Below are 26,284 nucleotides of genomic sequence, written 5' to 3'. Positions count from 1 at the left end.
GCTCTGTGCTATAAGATGGAAGCACAGGAACGGGAGAACAAGCACTGGTGCTCTGGCATCCAACTTCTTTCCTGCTCAGGAACAAAACCTTGTTGAAGTGCAGAACTGTGCTCAGTCACATCCCTCTGCAGATACCAGAACTGCAAATCGCCAAAGGAGATGTGTGTCAGGCATGTATCTGGTCTCCTTAACCTAGGATCCCTACCAAGGGAAAGAGGAACATAGCACCAGTTTACTGAAATGTAAGGTTCAATAACACCAGGTAACAATTACTTCTCATGTAAATGGTTGTAATTCATTTCTACCAGAGTGCAAATTAAGTGCAAGACATTGGCCTCTTCAGGTTTTAAAAAGTAGCATACTTTTCCTGTAGCATACAACACAAAATACTGTATAAAGTGAACAGTATGATTTTTAAAAAGCTCACAAAGTCACACACCCCTACAGCTGTGGAATAAGACCTTGCCTTCCCCAGGTCTTGTGATCCTGACTCACTCTGTGCCTATCAAGCCTGTTGCATTTCTTTACCATGCCATGTGACCTCTTGCTACTCAGTCCCTCCTTTGGAGTTCTAGCAGGAACATCTTGTTACCTTAATGAAAAGCTGGTCAACAACATCATCTTCACTATTATTTTGTTTTCAGTTTTCTGCACAGCATACACATGCTACAACTGCATCAGTAATATCACAGCTGCTTCTCACAAGTAAATCCACACACACACAACTAATCAGGCATGAGGACTCCAGAAAGCTCCCTCTGTATTTGAATTCCTGAGAGGCATTTATTTTTTCCTGCAAATAGAGCATTATCTCAATTAGGAACAGCTTGTTAAAGATATTTGAAGTCAGCAGCCAAATTTCCTAAAGAAAATTCAGCTTCTGCACACTATTCTAGTCACTAAAAACTTCTGCAATCTCAAACCTAAGAGTAGACGTTTTCTCCCTTCTGCTCACCAAGTCTTCAGAGTAGTCTGTACAATTTGTTTTAAAATTACCCATTTTGAAAGAATGAGTACAAACTTGAATTAAGTCATCTCTATCTACATAATTAAAGGTAACAATGCTGCAGGATATCTGGTTTCGTGCATTTGAGCAAGCTAGCTTGCTGACAAAGCTTTCCTGACAAGTCACGGAGCCCACACATCTTTAGGAGCAAAACCAGGAAGCAGGAGAGGCAAAGATCTCCTTAGCAGAACCAAAACATCTGACCAAACCTGCTGTCAGGGGAGAGGCCACGTTGCTGCACCTCACCCCCATCTCATCTGCTGCTTTTAGCCACCTCTTCCACAGCTCTGCTTGCAGCAGCACCCGTGTGTGCGCTGTAGCCCACACGACACTGTGGGAACTGGGCTCTGACGCAAGTTCTCTGTGGGACTGCAAACGAGGAAAGTCACAGCACGTGCCTGCTGCGCTAGGAAGCTGATGCTGCCTTCCAAGGACACAGAAACTCTGCCAAACAAGTGGAAAAACAAGAACAGGTAACTAAGAGAGCAACAAGCCACTACAGAATTCGTGACAACTTCAAATATTGATGGAAGTTCCTACAGGGACGGGAAGGCAGAAAGCAGGGAGGACTGCCCAAGATCACTGTAGTTGGAGGCTGAAAGCACCATACTGCTACTACATTTATTGTAGTCTTTAACTTATTAAACTGTTCAGATCTTTCACTTTTCAAATGACAGACTTCCACTGTATTGTCAAGCTTAACAAGAAAAAAAAAGAGCTATCAGGAATAACTGCATTGTAAATACCATGCAATAAAGCATTAAAGAACAGTGAAGGAGCTTTGTGAAGATGTTAACACCTTCTCACATGAGAGAACAGGTAGTAAGAAAGTGGAAGGACACAGTGTAAGCCTTTCTACTCTTTGCCTAGCTTTTATTAAACAGTACATACAAACTTCTTTTGTGCTTCCAGGGAAGAACATTTTTCCCTATCTGTCTCAAAAAACCCCAAACCACCCAAAACAATAGGACTTTTAATAAAGGCAAACAAACAAAAAAACCCCATTAAATAGAGAGTTTTGTGTAGCTTTATTTCACAAAATTTCTTCTCCCCGAAAGGACATGGAGGTAACCTTTGTTTCATCTATTTCAATTAAGCATAGCAAATTAGAAGTGTTTGCTCATTAATGATTCTACCTGTGGCCTGAAGGGGATGGCAGAAGAGCTTCAGCAACCTTGCAGAGGCAGACTGAGGTGTTAGAGCCACAGCTTTTTTCTCTGCCCATCCTCTGAGGGTTTGCTGCCCCCATGGCACAGCTAGCAGAAGATACTACGCAGTTGTGCCTCAGCTACTCTACTGTAAAGTGCCACATTTCAGCATAAATTGCTGGTAAAGATGAACTAGAGCCAAGCTACCAGACCTTACAGTGGAATGAAGTACAGGCACATGTTCACTTCTGCTGACATAGCTACGAGTGACAAACCAGAAAAGCTGACTCCCTGTGCCATTCCAGCAGCAGCTACATCAGCTCCCAGAAGTCCAGCTGCCCTGCTGCTTGCCTGGTTGTAAGGTTGTGAATCCAAATTAGAGCTTTTCTCATACATCCACAATGGATTTCCATGTGTAAGTTATTGCAAGTGAAGCCTCTACAGCCAAGGACAATAAAAACAGAATGCTGTCCAAAAGCTCTTTTTCATTTGAAAAGGAGAAACAAAAAGCAATTATATAGAACAGAAATTGGCAACTTTGAAAGAAACACAGTGATCTCAGAGTACCTCTTGGCCACAGGGACCAACTGGGACAGGAAAGCCTATCATCAAATCACCTACATGGGAGGCAATTTGAAACAGACACTGGGAACAGAATTATCCCAGCACAGTGTAGTCCCATCAAAGACTTTCAAGTAAGGTAAGCAGTGCTTGCACCCTCTGGAAAGCAATGCCATCTTCTCACAGGTCTCTGTGGAAGATGTTACATGTGCAGGGAGAAAAGTTCTGCTGAAAAGTGTGGTTAGTATCTGCTAACACGAGTAGTCAAGCACTTGTGGAGCACTGCAGGAGTGGGTTTGGCGATGGTTGTTGTTAGTTTTGTTGTTGTTGCTGGTTTTAGGGGTTTTTTTAATTAAATCATGCAACACTTGGAAGGTAGGGGCAAATAATTTTTCCAGGCATCCACCACATTGCCAGCAATGAGATGTGCCACAACAGCAAGTGTTAGCTCTATGTAGCTGTTACCTATAGTCAATGGCATTTAAAATAGAAAAATCTTTCTTACACAGTGTTATGAATAAAATTGCACTTGATTTTGTTAAAAACTCATATCACTGTAACTTTTCTAAATATTTCCTTTCTGGCATCTTTTAATTTTCTTCATTAACGGGAGCTTCTCTAAAAACCTGTCATTCATGTTGGACATGTGAAATGGCATAGCCATTATCTACCAGAAAACAGGTCTGTTGTTTCTTCAGTGCTTGTTTCTATCTGTCCCCACCCTCACCCCAAAAAGGTACAGGCAGTTCACCTCTAATTGTCAATTGTAACATTGAAATATAAACTCCTCAAGCAGACATTAGGAAGTTTAGTTTCACAGATTAAATATTTGAAAAGTTACAGAAGGTGCTGGAATAGTACACATTTAAATTGCTTAAAAATCCAAACTTGCAGCAACTTTGTAAATTCAAATTTCCAAAAGGTTTATAATGTCCTTGTGAACTTCTTCCATAGCAAGACGCCCTCATGACAATAAAGCATCAAACTTCCAAAGCCGAGATCAAGAAACAAATCAGCAGGATGCACTTGATCCACCAAGCAACTTTAAAAGAGGCGTCTCCACTTCCAATAGCAAAAAGCTTCTCCTTCATTCCATTTTGGACCTTTCAAAGTGTGTAATCATTCTTTCCTGGAAAATAAAATACCCAACGTTGTCATTTTCCCCAATAGGTTTCGATTTTTGAGAAATAAGGTGGTATGCTTTTTCACAACAAATGCACATTCATATGCATTTTAAGTTAGGAGTCCAACTTACACAACAGATATGCCACTTCTTTTAGAATACATATTTAGAATGTGTTTGTACTCTAAGAAGTTGTATAATGGCTGTCCCTGCTGTCCTTCCCCACCTCACAGTATTTTACTGCTGCACTGGCAAGATCAGAGAGCCCAGTTCTAACAAGCCAAGTCCTGAACAGCTGACTCATGACTCCTTCGGCATGTCAGAAGACTAATTTGAACTGAAGATCTGTTTACTGACCTCATCTGAATCCAGAAGAGCTGGAAGAGCACTGCAGAGGGAGAAAAAAAAAAAAAGAATTGGAAAACCTACTGCGAGCATATTACTGACAATCATTTTCAGCCTTATGTTGCACCTTTTTAGGGCACAGGAGAACAATAACGAAGATCAACCTTTCAATTAAACAGACACATTAGGGAAAGATACACAAAAGAGGAAGAGCCCAAGGAATATCCTCAATGACCTTCAGTTTTAAATTTTTTTTTTCCTAAGCTCCTCATTACCAGCTGAATAATTTCCAAGTTGCCACGAAATAAGCCACGTCATTCATAAGCACCAATGAACTAGACTGAAGACATTAACAATTTGGGACTGTATTGTAAAAAACACATCCCAGAAATCAAACAAGTTACACTGGTACCATAGACTGCGCAGCTACAATAGACCTTCCATCTGTGTATTGGGATCTGATCTCTTCACAACCCCGATCAACATACTTTCAAGAACAGAACAGTCTGCAGCAGACTACCTCAAAGTGCCCTTTCCTACCTTGTACCAATCTAGTCCTTGTTTCCTTAAGGAATGCTACCTTTCTTCAAAACATAAATACTAGAACTGGGAAAAACAAATTCGATTGAGAAAAAAAGCACTTTTTCATCCTCTTGAAGCTTCCCCTGGTTTCTTGTCTTGAGCTTCATGCAGAATTTTGTACTTAAATCCAGAGCCTCTGCCAAAATTATCTGTTCAGATTCATGAACACAATCTATGAACTTCTGTTTTGTTAGAAAAATTTAGACATGGACACTAACATTTTTAGGATGTAAAACTTATTAAAAGCAGACTAGAGATGGACTGCCTACATAGTTGACTATATTGCCAGAAGCATAAAAATGACTCAGACATTGCAAATACTGTTGAGAAGTAAATGGAATTATTCAGTGGTTCTCATTTGGCAAGATACCCAGAGGAATTTTCAGGGCTCTAAACAGAAGGTGAGGGTTTGCTTGTTCTTTGTTTTCTGTATTTACGTAGTTTTAGCTTCAGTGAAGCGCAAACAAATTAGTCCGTGGTTTCACAGTGTGAGACCATGTTCCTTAAGTCAGCATGTGTTCGAGTGGCATGAACTATGAGTCTGACACATTGCATAAAGCCAAGCAGAAACACACTAAAAAGTCAGAGGCCAGTTCCAGACTGAACTCAGTATCTGCTCATGTAAGTGCAGCATATAAGTTAGAAGGCATTCTAATGTATTTGTGTTCCTGTGTCCAAGGAACCTGCTTTTATTGTTACTATAAAAATACTCACACATCTGTCACTGATGAAGGAACATTCTCCTCGACCCACTTCAGGTCATCCTCCTGCTACAAGTACAGAAATGAAATGGAAAAAAGAGTCAGTGTTCCCAAAATGCCATTACATGCAAGGCTTTTTCTTCTCAGCCTACTTGACAAAAAACAATGTATTTATAATGTAAGTTAAAAAACCAAAACAAAACCAAACCCACACAACCAACACAAATACATCTTCAACTTGATTTCTGGATTATAGAAAACACATTCCAAGGGAAAAACACAACAACAACGACAACCAAAACTACCTATAACTTACTGTCTACTCTGTGATAGTCTAATGGTGACTAGGCAAAGTAGGGCCTCAGACACTTTGATTATTTACATAATCTAGTTTAGTCTCCCACAAAAGAACATTATCTTTAGAATAGGTTATAGATGAAAAATTGCTATAAAAAGAGAGATTCTGCAAAGGTAAATTAAACTGTTGTCAGGATCTCTCTTTTCTATCTAATGAGCACTCTCTAATTCACAACACAAGCACACTTGTTTTGAAGTTGGAGAACTGACCCTTTCTGATCTCCCATCCCCCAAAACCAAAAGTTTTATTTTCATGTTATCCTCAGATAAGTAGTATACTTGCAACCAACCTTTGAGAAAAAACAATGTTAACAACAAAAATATTACTGCTATTATCAGGAATTCCTACAGGTTCTTTCCACTTTTAAATTTATGCATGAATTCCATGAAAAGATTCAAAGACATTTTCTACCTCCTACCTGAATGTGAAACCACATCTGCTTATAGGCCACATGGAAAAAATGCAAATATATTTAAAATGTTCCACTGAAACTATTTCAGTAACTACACAATAATACACACATCACTCAATTCGAGTAATGAATCACAAACCTCAAAATTAGAAGGCAATTAATTTATTTAAAATATGGCTCAGCCTCCCTCTCAGCCTGACAAACTTCTTAAAATAATGTATTACTCATTATCAGAGCATAACTTTATACAATTCTTTCTATACTGGATTGCATAATCCTAAAGAACAGACTGAATTCTAAAGCTTCCATTGCACTTACAGGAAATTCAATTAAAAACCTGTATTTACTTTCTTTTCAGAAGTACTGTAAACATATGATACTTTGACCCACTCCAATTCTGAAGCAAACCAGGAAACTCACATTTATAGGCTGAACACTTTGCATATTTGTGAGCTACTACTGGGGGGCAACCAAACAAGAGAGATGGATCTAGATCCTTTGAGGTAGAGAAGGGATACTCACAGCTTTGTTTGCTTTTACATTTCCATTTGGTTCTTGCTTTGTACTTCTCATTTTCATTCCCTCTGAAAAGGAAAAAAAGCTGGGATAACTGAAGTATAATTGTTCATAGACTGTAAGTGAAACTGGTGAGTGTTCAGAATATTTCATCAAATCCAAAGAGACAGAGCAAGACAGACAAGTTAATCATTAAGACAGTGCTTTCTCTTTAAAAGGCTTATAGTATTTCTCCTAACAGCTGAAGTACCTAGTTTTTCCTGACTTTTCAGTCTTACCTAGGAAATATCAACTTCTATTCCTTTTTTTTTTTTTTTTTTTTAGCCAGACATAAGTGGCACAGAACCCAAAAACAAAGTTCCCCAAGAGAGCCTGTGGAATCTCCATTCTTGGGGATAACTCAGAAGCCATATGGACACAGTCCTGGGCAGCCTGTTCTAGGTGACCCTGCTTGAGCAGGGGTTTGGACAGCATGACCTCCAGTAGGTTCCTCCAGCCTCAACTATTCTGAGACATACAGAACTCCCCTAATTTATTTTACCCACTGACTGCCGACCAGCTGCTCAGTTGACTTAAAAGCTGAAAGGCAACGCACATCTCCCGGCCTGGCAGACAACCAGGTACGGCTCATTTGGCAAATGCACCTAAGCGATGGCACACTTCTCAGCTACTAAGCAAGTCAAACAGCACTGATATATACCCACAGGATTGACCTGTGGACAGACAGCAACAGTAGATATGTCACCCAACCTTTTACACAATAGTGTTACAAGGACAATAGACGTAGTAGGGAGAGAGGAGGCAGGGAAGAGAGGGTTTTATAGTAGGAGGCAAGTGACAGGAGAGAAAGATGTAACCTAGTGTTATAGAGCAAGACTCTTTCATTCATATGTATTTTCATGACTATGTAAACATATTCATCCATTTGTTTACAGTGGACATTCCCATACTAGGCCCCAGTATGGAAAATGAAGATGACTGCAGAGTTCAGAGAACAGATAATAAATGAAAATTCTTAAACTGGGTTTTAAAAGAGAACTGCAAACCAAGCCAGTGTCCAGCAACAATATCCAAGAGATCCTTGTTATCATGACTGGATCCAAACCCATGACTTGACATATTTGACATGGTAAAGCCACCACAACATTAGGACTGTGTTCAGAGCTGTTCGAAAAGCACAGAATTAAACATGCAAGGTGAACACTAAACATAAAAACAGTGTTTCCTCTACAACTGCATAAATCAATGGCAATGGGGAGGCACCGACTCTGCTTTTACAGCAGTAATGAACTTGTTGCCAGAGAACAAGAGAACTCCCTCCACTGAAGTGTCTCTTCAACACCCAAATTAGGTGGTAAAAACAAACAAACTGTCTCTTACCAAAGCTTTCCTTTAACATTGGCTCTTTCTGCTCATCATCATCCTCCTCTTCAGAGAGCGGTGAGAAAGCAAACCTTCAGGAGGGAAAGAATGAAAGCCATCTTAGAATACCTCTTGCTACCCAAGAGATCTATTACCCCAACATTCACATGATTTGATTATTCTGTGTAGTTCATTGTTTTTAAGACCTACACTAAACTACATAATCAAAAGTTTAAGTCACTTCTTTTTGAATAAGTTCACCACCAAGAACAGATTTAATTTTATTTACGTGACTTCCTACACCTAGTTTTCCTCAAGCCCCTACACACACTGCTTAATATCTTTACAGATCAGTGTACAGCAACTAAAAATCACCTGCCAGTACATCTTTGGATAAACAAGCAATCCCAAACCCCAGTATTTTTAGAAAGAGGTAAGAAAAGTTGAACCTTTGGTTGTTAGCAGATGGTCTCCACAGAATCATGATGACAAAGAGGATCATTGAAAACAACAAACGCCAGATGGCATCATCTACCCATAGCTCCTGCCAGTCCTGTCAAGGAAAACAGCAGCACAAGTAGAAAAAGTTATGAAGAAAGACTCTGTGTCCTCAGCTCTTTCCAAGGGTGAACTACAGGCATCATCGCCCACAACGAGAATTTTAGCATGTGGTATATTACTCTAGACATAATCCGCAGAAAAATCTGTTCTAGAATGCCCAGTCTCACCTCTTACACTGCCAAATGTAAACTTATCAAGAGATAGCAACTGCAGAAAGCATTCAATACAAACTCACCGACTGACAGTCCACCAGCCTGAACTTCATGGTGGTCCAGATGATAAATACAATAGATGCTGCAATATTAAAACAAACAAGCTACTTATTACTACAACATATGCTAATGCAAATATACTGCTCATAGGACTGTGTTTCCCAAACAAAGGGCAAAGACTTAAATAGTGAATTCCTGGAATCCAGCTTATTAGTTTTGGAAAACAAGTGACTGATTTATTGCACTGACTTTATACAGTAATTTAGACACAGACAAGTATATTTTGCTCTTAGTTCTCTGGAGACACAAGGCATAAATCAAGTACGAGGTATTTAGCCAACTCCTCATCCCTACTGACTATTCTTATATTACTTTCAGCTGGCCTCCAAACCATGGTGTCATGGTATCAGTTGACAAATACAGCCCACCTTGAAGTAACTGAGCCATCTGTCTGCCTGAATGCCTCCTCTGTTAGAGGAACTGCATAGAACTACTGATCTTACTAACATCAGGACTAATAATCCACTGCCTCTGAAGTATCAACACTTGGCATAGGCCCACTATTAGAAATGGATCAAGTGTTAGAAATACCAGGTATTTTGACTGCATTTACAGAAAAAGTACCAAACTCAAATATCTGCTTTAGCGATCAAATCAAGTCATATACAGAAATGGCAAGAGCTCTTACCCGATTAACATAATTTTCTGCTTACCTGCTACTGCCAAGATGAGCGTGTTGGTGAAGTGCCGATACAAAGAGAGTTTCACAACATTCCTTCGAAGCTTTAGCAGTTTCATTGTTTGAGTTAAGCTGATGAATATGTATGGAAAGTCAAGGAAAGCCTCTGAAAGGACAAGCTGGTCACAGACTTAGGAGGACACAGATCTTATGACCAACAGCTCTCCCACCCACACACTTAGCCCTCTAAAAACACAGACCAGACTCAGTAGAAGAAAAGCTCATCCTATGGCAAAGATGTCAAAGAGCAGGATCCATTCTTTCCATGTTATTTAGTCATCTAAACCTAGAAGTCTTGTCACACAAAGATGGTATCCAAGCACCTATTTTGGACTACGGCCTGTTCCTCCAGAAAAGTGTCGCATGTGCTTCTCATAAATGGAAAATCAAGTCTGAACTAGAAGTTAAAATCCAATTAGACTGTGCATACACCTCACGATAGGAGGGAATTGAGGTTGTCATGGCAGGGCAGCAAACTATTCACATTTTAAATAGCTTTGTGACTGACTTTCACTAAAAACACTTCATAGGGATTTTGCTATACATGGCTTTGAGTTCAGCATTTGACAGCAGTTGCTGAAGTCACACAAGATTATGGTTGTTCGGATGTATTATGTTAAGCAACCAAAAAGTTAACACTGCCCCATTTTGTCACCTAACGACTTCAAGATGAGTTCACATTTTACAGAAAGAATTTTAGGTTTGATGTTGCTAAGAAAGCTTCTCCCCAAAACAAACTGAGTCTGTTCTCCAAATGCTACTGCTATGGTATTGTTACAGTGCTACACTAGAAAAAATTAAATTTCATACTTCAACAGAGACTGATGACAGACTTAACTAGTCTACGTTCAGGAGCTGCTCTAACACATATCTACTAGTTACCTAGTTTTACTTGCACTGCCTGTAGCAGAAGCTTACTTGAACGCTCAATTAGACAGGTTCTATTAACTTTAATAGAAGTAGAAAGAACATATACTTTAAGAAGATTTTATAAAGAAGTTCAGCCAAAAAGACTCCCCCCAAAAAAACAAATTTGAAAGAAAACACACCCCGCCAAGTAAAATAGTGAAGGATATCCACCAGCACAGGGCAGTATCTAGGAAAGCCAGGGGAATAAAAGCCAAGGAGGCAAGATCATTCTGGGCCTGGAGACAAAGAAAAGCCAATAAGAACAAACTGAAAAGGAAACAAGGTACAGAAGAAGTGAGAAGGGTCAGGCTATTTTATGAGAAACCACAAATACTCCACCATGATGCTTCTGAGTTTTACTACAGAAGCAGAGGATTTGAACCAGGAGTTAAAGCCAACACACGGAGGGGAACTGACAATACCATACTATCATTTCTCAGTTTTCCACCAGCACGGTGAAAAATAGTTTTCCAGATTAAGTCAATGTGGCACTATTAAAAGCAGCCTCTGCTGAGGAGAGTGCCGTGATGATGTGCTCTCACCACTTCCATACAGAAAGCTAGCAATCACCTTATTACAGATGTAGTAATTAAATCTTTTGCACTATGCACTGGCAACCATAAGACTGACTGAAAGTGGCAAAAATTGCCTCTGCGTGTGCATCAAAAACTGTCAAAGTCCCAAATGAAACAAGCAAATCACCTTTTATCCCTTCTAAGTATTAGGCAGAAAAAAATAAGCTGTGAATAAGCTTGGAACACTTTGTAGTTTATGAAAGGATATCCACAAAATAATACAGGCATCAATCATGGACAGGGCCAAGTTTGCTATCAGAGCCACAGTGTCATAGAAAAACTGAAAAAGTACCAGATAGATGTCATGTTAAATACCTTATCCCAAAATACCAAAAACGAACAACAAATCTACAACCCAAGATGCACTTCTTAATGAACCAAGTAGCAGCACCACTCACATGCATTTCCCCAGGTACAGCCTCCAGAATTGAAGTGGTGGTAGTTGGGTGTTCTTTGTTTTGGGTTTGGTTTTGGTTGGTTTGTTGTGGGTTGTTTTGGGTGGTTTTTTTTTTTGGTTGTTGTTTGTTTGTTTGTTTTGACTCATGGCCAGGTAACCCAAGCTGTACATTTGTGTCTGCAACTAGCTCCACTTAACCCAAAATACTAGACACAAGGGTCCAGGCAGAGTATAGTGTCTGAAACCTGACTAATCTGTTAGAATTATTTCAAAGTACACAGAATTACATCCAGATAAATAGAAAAGACAAACTTAATCCATATCCACAGTCTCAGAGTTTAAGTACTTCATTGTCTGTTTCCTTCTTTCAGCACAGTCCTAGGATTCTCCCTTAGCACATAAGTAAATAAAGCCAGAAGTATCTGTGGCATATGGGAAAATTCAAACAGTTACTGACCCCTGTGACTCTAAGAACACCTTCCATGCCAGAAAATAATAGATATAGGGCTCCAGCCATAACTACTTTGTGAAGAGTAACTCCAAGGCGAGGCCTGCAGAAAAACAAAGTCGAATTTAGATTAAGTAGGGGAAAAAAAGTGAAGTCATGTCAACTTGAGTCTAGCATGAAGCATGTGAATAAAAGGTCCTTGTGACAAGCCACTTCTACATGCAGATATAGTTTGATTATGGTGCTCGAAGCTTACTATTCATTTTGTCTTATGGTATGATGTGACTAAGGAAAAGATTGCTAACAGTCCTGTTTCCTAGTTAACCCGTTTAGCTTTTTATGACCATTTCAAGAAGTCGCACCCCACCAGTTCCCCCAGCACACCCACACTTGCTAGAAGCTTCCGCTACCACACATTGTTTCACCATTGAATACAGCTGGGGACAGACAAATGAGCAGCAATCTTGGCAGCAGAAGCCTCCTAAAGCAGATTCCCTCCCCATCAGTGATTCTTGACCTCCCCTATTTCTACAAGCTCATCCTTACCCAGAAGGCAGGCATATAAAGCACCCATTCCGGTCAATGGAGTATCTCAACAGCCATTAATAAACCTACCCAAAAGTGGTACACAAAAGGGGGTGGGAAGAAGAGCAATCACCATATGGAACTGTATGTCTCTGATTGGTGAAGAAGTCCAGACCTTTATAGAACTTAACTAAAGCACCTACCTTTTATGTAGCCAAGTACAGGGAGATGAATACTGCACCAAGTTATTAAAAAACAACAGTGAAAAGCCTTTTAACAGAACACAAACCTGTAACAGAATTACTCACTTGACTATGCCATATCCCAGGCTGACTATGATGACCAGAGTTCGAGCCAATGAGCGCTTCACAGCAGAAAGTAGTTCTGCCAGTATTACTGCTCCTTGAACTGCCAAAAGCAAAGAGGAGGAAGCTACGTTATCAAAATATAATTTTTAACTACTGCATGCAATTGTAGTATGAGAGCAGACCATTATTTTCAGAAAGCGGGCTATAAAGTGTATAATCTTTTTATTACCTACATCTGGAGTAAGCTTTCAGAAAAGGTAGGTCACTTCCCAAAAAATAGCTACTGAAAAAAATCTACATCCATAGAAAGCGAAGAGTAAATGATCCATAAAACATTTATACATAAGATCAGCCTGGATGGTCTTCCAAACAAGTCAATCAAAATCTTCTGTACCGTGGCTGTGGCCAATTAACAAAGTGATAATGAAGTTTTACTTGCAGAGTTTCATTTGAATGCATTCATCCTAAAAACTCAAAACCAGAGTCCTAAAGTTTTATGTGGAGGTAATCACTTAAGATGGATTGTCAGGCTATGGGCTGAATACCAAGAGTCATCTGCAATGCTGTCACATTGAACAAGGAGTTTCAAAGTCTCTTTCCAAGGCCAATACCAATTGTCAGAAATTAATTACAAGCTACACTTCAGAAGCCCTACTTTAAACTTGAAGCCAGCACTGCAGCGAATACTCTGCAGAATGTACCATTTTACATCTCTAACACACTACACTCAGGAGTCAGAGAAGCAACAGCATTTTAGCTTTACGAGAGCACAGATCATCACATTTACAATATATTAAAAAATGCAGAAATTCTGGTTCCCTGTTCTTTGTTTTCAAACAATCCTCAAGTAATCATATACTTAATATGCATGTCACCCCAATTTAGCATAAGCCATTAGTGCTACATCCCATCAATTAAACTGCAAGCTGAAACTGCTACCTACCAGATTCCCCTGTGTAGCGGATATTCTGGAACTCTGCATAGAAAACTGCTTTCTCGAGCATCCCCAGGAAGATAACAGCACCAATCCAGAACTGGATCCTCAGGAGATCCCGCCAGTAACATGCTGACCATGCGAGCCACAGAACCCCGAAGAATACGTACACAATACACATCACCATGAAAAACTGTTACACAAAAAGAAGAAATAGGAACCTTAGATCCAGAAAAATAATTGCCTTCTTTCTGTTCCATAGCTGTAATACAGCTCTATTTTCTCCCTGAGTACAGCAGCTTTTCAAGCTTTTATATACAGCTGAGACTAGAAACAAGCATTACTTCATTTGTCTTCTCTGGATTCTTTTACAGTGACAGTCTCATTTCTCACTGCCAACAAAAGAAAACGGTAATTGAATTTCTGAGCAATTTATCTCTTGAAGATTAGCCTGCAAATTTACTCACAGGCAATTTTTCTATGGAAGATATCAAGTGCTACTAGCTTTCAAAAACTCAAATAAGAGCTCGGGCAAATCATCAAGTACTAGAAACCCTGCACCTTCTCACATATTATTCTATTAACAACTTCATCATACATTTACAGTATTCCGCAAATAAACTTCCAAGTCATCTTTACACACCATTCCACAAAACAGAGATTAAAAAAACGGTGGTTGTAATACCTCTGTTTAAATAATTTGACAACTTCTCTCAAAACTTAATTTCCAGCAAACTCAGTTTTTGACCAAGATTTAGCTCAGCCAAAGATGTAAAATTGAAAAAGAAACCTAGATATTCATTTAAATATTATCATTTTGCAGGTGTTTGGTTTTTTTTCCAGTCCAATGTTACTTGCTTCAGAGGAACTTTCAGGGTACACATCTCCTACAGTGAACAATAAGCTTGACAATGCTACTCAGTGCTGAATTTTCTAAATGACAGCACCATACCAGAGCAAGTTAAGTTTTCACAGAGGACACTGAGATTCAGAAGAGGGATAAGGAGAGTAAGACATTAAACAAACAGCAGGAAGTAAGTAGCTTAAATATAGGACAGTATGAATCAAGTAGTCTTCTCTTGCAGAAGGTACAATTTTTTTAAACCAAGCAAGCATTGAAGTTAGCCACACAATGCGTTGAAACTTTCACAAACTGATAACACCTTCCTTAGGAGAACAGCTTATTGATGCTTACAGATTTTCAGACCTGATTAATCCATTCAGCTCAAAGGGTAAGGACCTAGGCATGCTAGTTCACTTCAGATGCTCCATTACAGAAACATTTAGACAGAGACCTTTTCCTGGACCTGCCACATGGGGATATTCACACCTGTGAACTACATGTCAAAAGCGCTGCCAGAGGCTTTTTACTTCTGTCAGGCTCTCCTATCTACAGGCCACTCTTGCCAATACAGTTAGGCTAGAGACCTTACTGGTTATTGATCCCCAGCTAAAGTCTGTCTACACTACATAAATATTTAAGTTATTTTATCTTCTTAGTCTTCTTGACAGAGACAACTGGCAACCAAGTCAGAAACTCCTTTGAATTAAAAGGGGATTAGCTTTTTGTAGTTCAATTATGCTTTCACTGCTGGGAAGTATTAAGAACCTCCTCATGGGGTGTAAGACAGCTGGTGGAGAAGGGAAGATTAAGCTGTAAAAAAACCAAAGAAAGCAGTGACAAATGAAAGGCTGGCTGTAAGCAAAAGCAGAGAATAGCAAGTTTTCCAAGATACAAGCTAAGGAGAAAAACAGTGTCAGTAAAACTGCTCAGTTCAGAGCTAATGATACTGATAACTACTGAACTACAAATGGGCAGGCATCAAGTCAAACAACCCAGAGAAGGACAACATTAATGGCACATGCAAACATCTGAAAACTGTATTTAGTAAAAAAAAAAAAAAAAAAAAGAAACCATCACACACAAAAATAACCACACACACACAACACACAAACCAAAACACACACAAAACCCAACACCAAACAACAACAACAAAAACCTACAAATAACCTGCACTACGTTATTTTTTCATAGACACTGGCTTTGTGTTTCCTAAAGTATGGAAGGAGAATATTTAATTGAGATTAAAATTAACTGACAACTTCATAGGTCAAAGACAAGTTGTTTTACTTACAATCATCAGAGGATAGTCTGCAAGTGAGAGATACTCATATGGCCCCTTCAGTTCCACCGTCACTGTCAAAAGACAATCCAATAACCAAATTGAACAAGAACCAAGAGGCAGAAGCCAGGATAAAGTACTTAACTAATTTTTACTCAAGTGTAAGAAATTCCACACCTTCACATAGTTTTTAAATCTAACTTGCACTTTAATCAAAGAAAGTTAAGACTCATAACACACCCAGCTAGTAGCATGCAATTAAAATTATATGCTCCATTACTAACTCACTCATGGCAGTACTTAAAAGTAATTTGTGCTGGAGATTCACATGTAACAGGAAAGCTCAGAAAAAAACCACACAAGTTAATTTTTAAACGGGATTTTCAAACATAATATAATTTCAAGGTGACAATTGTGATCTTTGTGTTCTACATGATTTGAACTTATTTATATAAATGACTGTGCTGGTCTAGACATCTTTGAAACACAACACCAAGCCTCAAAATTGAACTGCTTGGGATTCTTCTTTACTTCCATCAATAAACTGACAGACCAACAGCCTTAGGATCTTCAAAACACCAACAATCACCTATTTTCTTATCATAACAGTTCTAGTAGGTAATACATTTATGTGAAGTGAGTAGTGTCTTATGAAAATAAACCATACATTATATATTAAAAGGGCCTTCAAAATACACTCAGACTGGTATGCATAAAAATGGCACTATATTTTAGTTTACTGCATAAACAGCTGTCTTACTTGTAAAAGGCTTATTTTGATATGAGGAAGTTGTTGTTTTCTCCATTTTCTTAACATTGGTATTAGAATCCCTCCCAGTTGCAATTCCAATTTGCATAATAAATATATATGGTCCATCTCGCCAAGTTTTCATAACAGCATTCATCGCCTGAAAATAAAATATTTACATGTAGACAGTGCATAGTCAAGAAGACACAGAAAAGGCAGAAGTAGACTTGCCATACATGAGTGATAACTTCCATGTGAAAATAAAGTTCACCTCTTCTAGGCCTAAAACTTGTTAATAAATATTTGATAGATAAGTTTTAAATCTACTTATTAGACATAATACTTAAAACTTAGTTGAATCCAGAAGAATCCTTACAGACCTGGGAGGTGATCAGGGCCTATGTGCAAATTTAGTGCTGGTTTACTGCAAGAGTCATCTCAAAGGTACTGCAAAAGCTACAAAGAATTCCACAGAGCATCCTGTTCCTTGTTTTCATTAAGACCATCACAGAGACACTACTTTCCTCCTGAAATAAACTGTTTGGCAACAGCACAACTACATATAACTCAGCTCCCTGGTGAAGGCTGAATTTTATAGCATAAAATAGAAGTAGCTGAGAAGTAAATTTCCATAGTAGTAAATTCCTGTGGAAACTATTACTGCCCCTGCAACAGCTCTCATACCTGTAAGACCCAAACCCTGCCAGTGAACTAACAGAGGAGCTTGCCCAGATAAATATTTGCATCATAAAACAAAGATTTTTTTAGGTTCCAGCATACAGAACTGTTAATTCCACAACTGAAGTAGTTCTAGCCATCTCAGAAATGGCAACATTTACTAAGAGGTTTAAGGTTAGAATTAAGACTGTCTACATGTATGCCACTAACATGACTACTGCAGAATTACCACAGACTTTGTTTTATAACTGCCTCTCCAAGAAAATTTCAGTATTAAGAGCATGCATTTATTTTAAGAAACCTCCTGACTAAAAAGACCTAAAGCCAACAGAATTTATTAAAAAAAAAAAGCTGATATTGACCAAAATTAAAAGACTTAGTTAAAAACACAGTCAACTTACAAGAAAATTGATATGTTTTTTATACACCAATTTTGTCTTAAAATATCTCCATCTCTTGTTGCATTGATACATTATTTCACAATTGCACACACAACTATTTATGTTTTAGCTTTAATGGCCCTGTAAGTACACAAGGAGATTTTCTTTGTTGGCTTCCAGGCCATTCAGTCTTAAGTTGACAGTCATTCCTGGTTAAGGCTTGAACATCGCATCTAACAAAAATACTAAAAAAAATTTGAAAATCAAAAGTAAACACTCAAATTATTAGGTATAATATTTTAAGAGACTAGATAGTTAAAAGATGAAACCAAATGTAATCTCTAAGTATTAGTCACCACTTAAATCATATCAATGACTACTTTCCACACAGTGCTATCTAGTTTCAAGCTAAAAAAAAAAAATCCAGGTGTCAAAAAAATGGAATTGCTCCATCCCAAAATATGCTACCAGTAATTTGTTACAAAAAGAAATATAAATTAAAGAAACAAAACAGCACACCAAACAAAAAAACAATGACAAAAAAACCCCGCACACACCCCAAAAAAACTAAATTAAGACTGTTGGATTCCAATTCAGTTTAAATTCAATATACATACAGTTTTATCTGCTACCATTGTGTGATTTCCTCCACTCTCCTTCTTGTCTTTTAAGCCCTTAAAGAAAAACAGAAAAATAGACAAATCAGTATGCCAAAACTATCTCTTCCATGCCTACACTCACTCATTAGAAGGAAAAAAAAAAACACCTACCTCTTGTTTCTCAGGTGAGAGAGGCTCTGGATGAACAAATTCTTTATAGAAAACCTGCAAGACATAAGAAAGGTACAGCACTTATAGGCACTTTATATTAACATGACATTACCAGAGCAGCTTCCAGTAAATTTGATTATAAGGAAGGATTCTCTGAACAGCTGTATTAGAGAACTTTCATTTTTCCAAATCAAACAACTGTCTATTTGTGGAGGGAGTCTTGAATACTCAGATTAATGTTTTGTCACTTGAGAGTTGCTTTTCCTCCCCTCAGACAACAGGTATCTTATTTTCAGAACTGGACCCACAGATACAACCATAGTGAAATTAATCTTATTTTCCAAATATGAATCTATTGGCTATGTCCATTACAAGACAAAGCCTACAGAGTCAGAAATGGTATTTGGAGATTTCTGCCTTAGTCTATGCAAACAAAGGTCTCTAGAAGAGTGGGTACCTACTAGAGATCCAGATTTTGCAAACTTTCCTGAACTATGGTGACTTGAAATCTAGTGAAACTGCTATGCCACAAGAAAAAAGCTGAACAATCAAAAGGAGACATTTCTGTGAAACTTCAGAAATTAATATCTGAGAAGAATATATTTTGTTAAAATTTCCACAGACTTTTCAACGGAACTGGAGGAAAAATCACTTAAAGACTTTTAAACTCCAGTTTCACCAACCTGAACATTCAGTTTAGATGCCTGAGTTTGCATTACACAGCTAAACCCACAAGATCTCTTCTATTACATAAAACCACGTAAAAGGAGAACTCACACTTCTCATTATTAAACATAAAAAGGATGCAGCATACAGATTACTTTTTTAAAAACCTTTCAAGCCATCTTTGCATATCAAAAGAAATAGAGGCATGCAAACAGATTATAAAAGCCCTTCTCAAGTCACCTTTAGGCATGTCTTTTCTTAAAAAAAACCAAAAACAACAACAAAAAACCAATACAACACTAGGCTCAATAGTTAGAAGACATTTCCCAGTATTTGCTATTTGCAACCCTTTGCCTAAATCAGGAATGGCTGAATACAGATGCAAGCTGCACAATTTGCCTTGAATTCTTAAGTACACCACTTAAAAATACAGCATGTTATATGGATATTGTCATTAGTATGATTGCAGAGCTTCACCTGGTGATATACAGCTGGTGTAGGGCTTGTTTGCACATTACTTACTTCCCTATGCAGATTTGCATTGTCTTCTCTCTTCCATTTGCATATTTTAGTACCATTTATTTTTCATTTTTAACGTGCTATCAGTGCTTAAGTAACCCATTTCTCAACACTCTTTCATTTACATTATTATAAATGAACATTGTCTGAACAAAAAATGCCAGTCCTTTATCAACTTAAATTTAGTGGGAGCTTCCCTCTGCTGCCAGAGACTCACAATCTATTCAACTGGCAGTAGCCTTCTGTAAGTGAAAAAATTTCAGAACACAGAACCACAAACAGAAAGAAGCACTGAAGTTTACAGTGGTTTGGGTTTTTTTCTCCCCTATGGTGGACCAGATGTTGAATAGCAAACCAGAAGTAAAGCAAGATTAAGAAACCATTGCTGCAGTTTGGTTGCCATAAACAAATAAAACCAAGTACCTCCCAACCTACAGGGATACTTAGATAGGATGCTAACACATCTAATAAGAACTACCACCTTCTCTGTATATTTATATCAGAGAACAGAGCAAACTGTGAAGTTTCTACCCATACCTGAGGCCTGAAGAGCTCAGAGCAATTCTGAAAGAGGCGAGTAGACATAGCATAGTATCCTGACCAGCCCGGATGCTCTTCAGATGTAGTCCCAAAATAGTAGTCTGCCTGTTCATCCTGCCAAACGTAGAATAGAACTTCAGTTAGTATCCAATATACCAAATGATCTCTCTCAGTAGACAGCTGCAAGACCTCAAGAACACTATCTGCACACACTCTTGAACAGAATTTAATAGGATAAAGGCCATCAAGACCACACAAGACTATTTTTCTTCAAACAAACAAACAAACAGAAACACAAAAAAAACCCCCACACAACCCAAAACAACCACCACCATACAGGCTTTGAGTAAGAATTAATACCCAGTCTACACAAACGCTACATTATTACATTAAATACCTCAGTACTGTGTTAGGTTAGCAGTTAAAACTGTCATAACTAATATTTTAAGTAAACATGGAAAAGGTCTTACACAGGAAAAAGCACGATTGTGTTCTACCACATTTGACAGAAACAATATACATTTGGTATAAATGACTAACACTTGCAATGTGCATCCACAAAGAACAGAATTTAGACTAAATAGGAAAATATTGAGTTTTTTTCTATTTGTTGTCATTAAGCACTGTCGAAAATAATATTTTCATCAACCACAAATTCACACGTCAGTTTAGAGCTGATGCATTTAATTAAGCTTCTGGGTTTAGAAGAATACTGACAAACACTTCCACCTTCCCCAAAACCCAGAAAAGTCAGTAATTCTGGCAAGCTGTGGATCAATTCCTTTCCGTTCCTGATGATCCAGAAATTTGTTATCTTCCAGTGCAGGAAAGGCCCAAACAGCAATGAGGGTGCAAGTCAGACACCTCCAATACCCTCACTCCCAGATCTGCTTACCCCTAAAAATCATAACCCATGATTTTTCCACACAATTCTTACCCCAAAGTTGAAGACTTCATTGTAGCAGTCAGAATATCTTAAGTACCAAGTAACATTGTACCTTTGAGAGGGATCACAAGATTTTTCTTCCCCTTCAACTAAGAAAAAAAAAAACAAACACAGAGACAAGAACTTGTAAGACACCCTCTACCCGTCATGCTTTTCCTCCCATTCTGTGCCAAACTACCATAATTAAATTTATTTTAAACACAAAATTGAAAGCAAAACAATAGAAAAACATTTTCCTCAAGTAATCCATTACTGTTCAGTGAAACAAAGAAGCATGTGGAAAACAGAATTCAATTTTAACATTACATAACTCTATTAAAGAGCTGAAGATCATTTGGAAACTTCTTGTTGTCAAGATAATCAGCAGTATTTCAGCAACTGCAAATACCAAACAAGAGGAGAACAGCAGTGACTCCCAGTGATTACAATACACAAAAGCATTTCCCTTTTCAAGATACGCGGGATGCACAGCAGGTAGAGCTAGCAACAGGTTAATGCTAAGGGCTATTTGCACAGATAATGTAAATATACCGATACCATCACCAATTTTGCAAGTCAACATCCATCCCCACTCCCAAAAGACAAACAAACCATTCATACATTAGCTCATTCTGTCAAAGCTGCAATACTACCTAAAACAGCAATAAGACAACTTTCCGCTTTGATTTATTAAAGAACAATATGCATGAGAAGTGAAGCACAAGACTTCTCCCCCTGGAAATACTGTGTGATTTCTGTGTTTCAAATCTCATTCTGAAACTAAAGCCCAATGAAGAAAATTTGACATTAAGAAGGTAATCTTCACCCATAAATAAAATGAGCAGTAGTTATTCAGTCTTGGAAGAGCCATTCAGATGATTATGTTTGGGTTTTGCCAGTCAAAAGGTAGCAAAGCTCTTTTGAGTTGCCACCATGTTTCTAGTGGCTAAGAAGTCCCCACACCTTCACAGGCAACATTCATCTCAGACCAGACACCCACAAACTTGTTACATGTACAGAGCTTTTAATGACCACAGCAGATAAAAAAATGCAATGAGAAAAAGACCCTGCCATGAAGTCTTAACTGACTAATCCCACTTTAAAACACATTACTACTACAGTAAGTATATATAGAGCTAAAAACTCAACAACTGAGTCTCCAACACCAAAAATTAATTTTAAAAAGAAAAAAAATACTGGAATGTAATCACTGAAAGAGTTTCCTTATGACACCTTCTGGTAAGCATGAAAAAAAGGCATACCTTTCTCCACATAGCCCTAGATGTTGGAGAAGGCACAACAAAAACTAAAAGGCAACACAAGCACTGAAGTGACATGGGTAGACAGCAAATTCTTAGAAGACAAAGGCTCTTCTGATAAAATTGATCAAATGAGGAACACTCAAAAAAAAAAAGCTACCAAAAATAATTTTTAAAAAGGAGGGATTCAAAAATACCTTCTAAATACCTTTTTAGCTATTAAAAAATAAGACTATTGAAACTATGTTCAGCAGTAACACCAACTACAGGTAAAACAAGACATGACTAGAACAATCTGCCAATATCTGCGAACATCAAAATTACATAAAGAAAGTACTCTAAAAGACAGAAGAGGCATCCATGGCATTTATTGAGTTCAGCAACATGGAAATATAAGTTCCCTAGCCTTCAAACAAAACCAACAAAATTAAATTCAAATGCAGTCTTAAGTAATAGACAAAAAAATAAATTAATTACTGACAATACTAAACACCAGTGGCAGTCTTCCCAATCAGAAGGAGAAAGCATCAGATACCAATACACCATACCAAAAAAAAAAAAAAAAATATCAAGAGGTGGAAAGAGGAAGTAGGAAGTGGAGGAGGGGATGCAGGTGCTCACCAAAAACGTGAATGACGCATGAGCAATCATGTTTGGCAAAAAAGGTCATATTGTCCAAACACCACAAGGCAGACAGAAAAGGCAACAGGAGACAAGAGAGACCAGTTTCCACAGACACAGGCAGAAAAGAAACAATATGTAAAGTTACAGCTTCCCAGTACAAGATGCAGTTTAAGTATCATCCAGGCTGAGAAACTGAAACTAAGTTCCTAGCCTTTGTTCCATCCTCTTTCAGTGATTCATTACCAGAATTTATGTAAATCTTTTAATCACTCTGGTATGTAAAACAGGCGTCTTCACTAAAGAATTTTAAAGCTTAATGCCTGTTTAAAGGCTGACTGCACAGTGTAGTTGAAGTCTACATAGAAGCCAGGAGATCAAACTCTTACTGCCAAATCTGCCACAAACTTTGTAACAAATAAATTTTATTTTCTCCATGCCTTCGTTCCTTCCTTCTCATGCTATTTCAGCTGTACAGCTCATGATTAGACTTATCACACACTTCACCGTGGGGACCCACATCTTAGATGCCACGTTAGTATGAGTACATTATTCCTACTAAACTTCAGAAAAGAAAGCCAACACCTACCAGAGCTCCAAATGCTCTTTCAAACCCCACCTCCTTTTCCCCAAGCATCAGATTTCTATATTTTGTTCCTGCAGGTGCACACTTGCAATTACCTCCCTTGCAAGCCATGAAACTCAGCATTTGACCTACACCTGACAAGTGAGAAAACCTTAATCCTGCCATGACAGACCTTCACTAATAAACCATTGTCACACTACTCTCCTATTTCAGATTCATGTGGGATTAATGTAAGCATTTTTAAAAATGTCCTTTTAAACACTGTCCCAAGAAAGCCTGGTATCTGAAATTAAACCCGAAAATCAATAAATTAAGAACTAAACATAATAAAGCACAATAATATGCAATTTCATGAAGCATCAGCTGATCCTCATGATACCTTAATTTTCTCAGTTAAAAAAAGAGCACAATCACTGTAGCAACTAAGTCTTGAAGTGACAAAGGCACTGATCCCACCAATCATCTCTAAACTGACTTTTATTTCCTTGTTTGACACAAGTGCAGAAAGGCATTTACCAACACCGTACCTGTGTAACTATCCAATTAGCAGCTGGAGACCAAACAGCTTCCCTCCCCCACCCCCCATAGTAAGAACTGGTGCAAACAACTCCAAAGTACATGGAAAAAGATGTCAAGCCTTCTAAATCAGCTTGTCACTTCCACAAGTCACCTACATCATCTCACTTCCATCTAAATGCTGTCCTCATGTTCACAGATAAGAGGGTATTTTACAGAAACTCTCCTTTGAGCAGTAACCTACATAATCCACAGTCCTGGCCAGATCAGCAAAGAGCAATAAACAGAAAGAACAAAAGGGAATTCTGCAAACATTTGCTCTGTAGCATATTCACACCCTGTGATCAGGAGGAAAAAACAGCTCTCAGGAAAGCTCTGCCATAGCGTGCAATGAAATTCTCTTACCTCTCCCAGAAGCACACAGCTGAAAAGGAAAAGGGCCTCAAAAAGCACTGCCTCCTGTCACCCTGCAATACAAATAGCCCCTGCCCCAGCACCAGATGTCCCAGCTGGAGGAATTTACCATACCTTAAACAGGGAAAGCACACCTCACAGTAGGGCTTGGCACACCCCACACCTGATCACCTGCTCTTTGAGATGAAGTAGTGCTCCCACTGCCCATCATGCCCTCTCCACAGAGGGCCTGAACAGAGCTATTGATTTCTTTTACAGCCTAAACAGATCACAACTGGGAAGCTTAAGGCTGTGAACACATCCAACCATATCAGAGCTATGGTTTTCATCCAGTGCTAAGAGATTAGCTGTCGCTCCAACCAGCACAGTTAACGCTTCGCTTTGAGTCCTAAACAGTATCAAACAGCAGAGAGAACAGGTTAATCTCTTGTAACCACTTACATCTCAGGAAAATGGTGGTGTTGCTGAAAAGAATCTTCCCAAAATTAAACTTCTTCCCCTGCAAAGGCACAAAAAAGGAAAATTTATTAGTGGGCTTAATGTCACAAAGCTTAAGTAAACATTATCTTCCACTCAGAGTTTTAAGTTGATACAGTAATGAAAGCGAATGCTAAATCAGGAGCCAGCCTTACTGGATTTTCCAGTCATGCTTCACCACTCCTTCAACCTACTCTTAAAGATGGCTTGAGAGGCTTGGGGCTTTTTGTTCTGCAAAAACTGAATCAATTTCTTTGCCATTTGTTGAAATGATTAGCATTTTCATGTTGATGAGAAGGTCTGTACTACGCAACAACAAAAAAATATTTGTTCCAAGAATCAACAGGAATGCTCGCTGTGACCCTTTAATTTTCTTCTTGAAGCTCAAGAGCCTCACAGAGAACGTACATTACTCCCTTCCACAGCCTGGTAAAGGTGGTTTAATGTGAGGCAAAAGAGCTTTTCTCCACACAACTTCAACCACGCACAGCACGACAGCAGTGCCGGAAATCCCTTCGCCTTCCCAGAGCCCCACGTCTCTCTCGGTTCAGGGTTTCAGGGGCCCAGCTTTCCCGACGCCAGACCCCACACGGGGGGCACGGGGCGCCCTCTCCCCGCACGGGTCCCACGGAGGCCGAGCCCCAGCCGGGGACGCAGCCGCCCCCCCCCAGACCTGACAGGACACGCTCCCCCCGCCGCCCACCGAGACCACTTCCCGCAGAAGCCTCCCCTCTCCTGCGGCCACCGCCGACCCGCCGAAGTGGGCTCATGCCTGGCAGAGGGGCAGGCGGCGCCGCGGCCCCGCACCAGCCCCGGCTGTGCTCAGGCCCCACACACGGGCGACGAAGGCCTCGGTCGCACCGCCGAACAGCGGGCGGGAGAGGCCGCAGCCCTCCCGCAGACCCCGCGGCGTTCCCCCGTCCTCCCCCCGTCTAGGAGGACGGGCAAGAGCAGCAACAGCCTCTCACCCCCGCCACGCACACGTTCGTTCCGACAGCCGCCACAGCCCGCTGGCCCGGCGGCTGCGGGGCAGAGAGCACCCCGCGCGGCGCCCCAGCCGCCCGCCCCGCACTCACCATGAGCACTGGGAGCCGCCATTTGGAACGCTGCCCGGCGCCCGCCGCACCCGCCAGCAGCAGCACCGCCAGCAGCCGCAGCACGACGGCCTCAGGCCGCCGCCACCCCCCGGAACGCGGCGCCGCCGCCATCCCGCCGCTCGGACGCCGCCGCGCTGGCCGCGCCTCTTCCGCTCCCCGCGGGGGGACGCGGCTGCCGTGGGCCGGCAGGAGCGGCGCGGGGGGCGGAGCCGCTCCCCGGCTGAGCCCGGGCTGTCACCGCCC

The 26,284-nt window shown here is 39.7% G+C and overlaps 1 protein-coding gene across 2 annotated transcripts; it reads right to left on the bottom strand.

Annotated features, from left to right (window-relative positions):
- Positions 1–1,402: 1,402 nt before the first annotated feature.
- On the bottom strand, positions 1,403–26,202 carry TMEM87A (transmembrane protein 87A). Of its 2 annotated transcripts, none has more exons than XM_065635534.1 (20): positions 26,021–26,202; positions 24,909–24,966; positions 21,084–21,181; positions 20,144–20,260; positions 18,422–18,475; positions 18,269–18,325; positions 16,606–16,753; positions 15,858–15,919; positions 13,732–13,915; positions 12,789–12,888; positions 11,965–12,058; positions 11,319–11,390; positions 9,601–9,709; positions 8,911–8,969; positions 8,564–8,667; positions 8,133–8,206; positions 6,759–6,820; positions 5,480–5,535; positions 4,196–4,226; positions 1,403–3,844 (listed from the first exon to the last, which is right to left on the bottom strand). In XM_065635534.1, the coding sequence occupies exons 1-20, from the start codon at positions 26,150–26,152 to the stop codon at positions 3,803–3,805; spliced, it is 1,713 nt and encodes a 570-aa protein (XP_065491606.1). In that variant the 5' UTR covers positions 26,153–26,202; the 3' UTR covers positions 1,403–3,802. The 2 variants fall into 2 exon arrangements, with proteins under 2 accessions (XP_065491606.1, XP_065491607.1); XM_065635535.1 differs by lacking the exon at positions 11,319–11,390 and adding an exon at positions 10,703–10,771.
- Between the last annotated feature and the right edge of the window lie 82 nt (positions 26,203–26,284).

The sequence above is a fragment of the Caloenas nicobarica genome, chromosome 5 (assembly GCF_036013445.1).
Source record: "Caloenas nicobarica isolate bCalNic1 chromosome 5, bCalNic1.hap1, whole genome shotgun sequence".
In the NCBI taxonomy this organism is placed as follows: Eukaryota; Metazoa; Chordata; class Aves; order Columbiformes; family Columbidae; genus Caloenas; species Caloenas nicobarica.
Note: the sequence above shows the minus strand (reverse complement) of the source record. Positions and strands in the feature narration are given on the sequence as shown.

Coding starts and splice junctions, on each gene's coding strand:
- TMEM87A (XM_065635534.1), bottom strand. CDS start 26,152: ATGGCGGCGGCGCCGCGTTCCGGGGGGTGGCGGCGGCCTGAGGCCGTC. Junction 15,920..16,605: donor TCAAAATAAGCCTTTTACAA/GTAAGACAGCTG, acceptor GTCTTTTGACAG/TGACGGTGGAACTGAAGGGG. Junction 12,059..12,788: donor CTGGGATATGGCATAGTCAA/GTGAGTAATTCT, acceptor GTTTTTCTGCAG/GCCTCGCCTTGGAGTTACTC.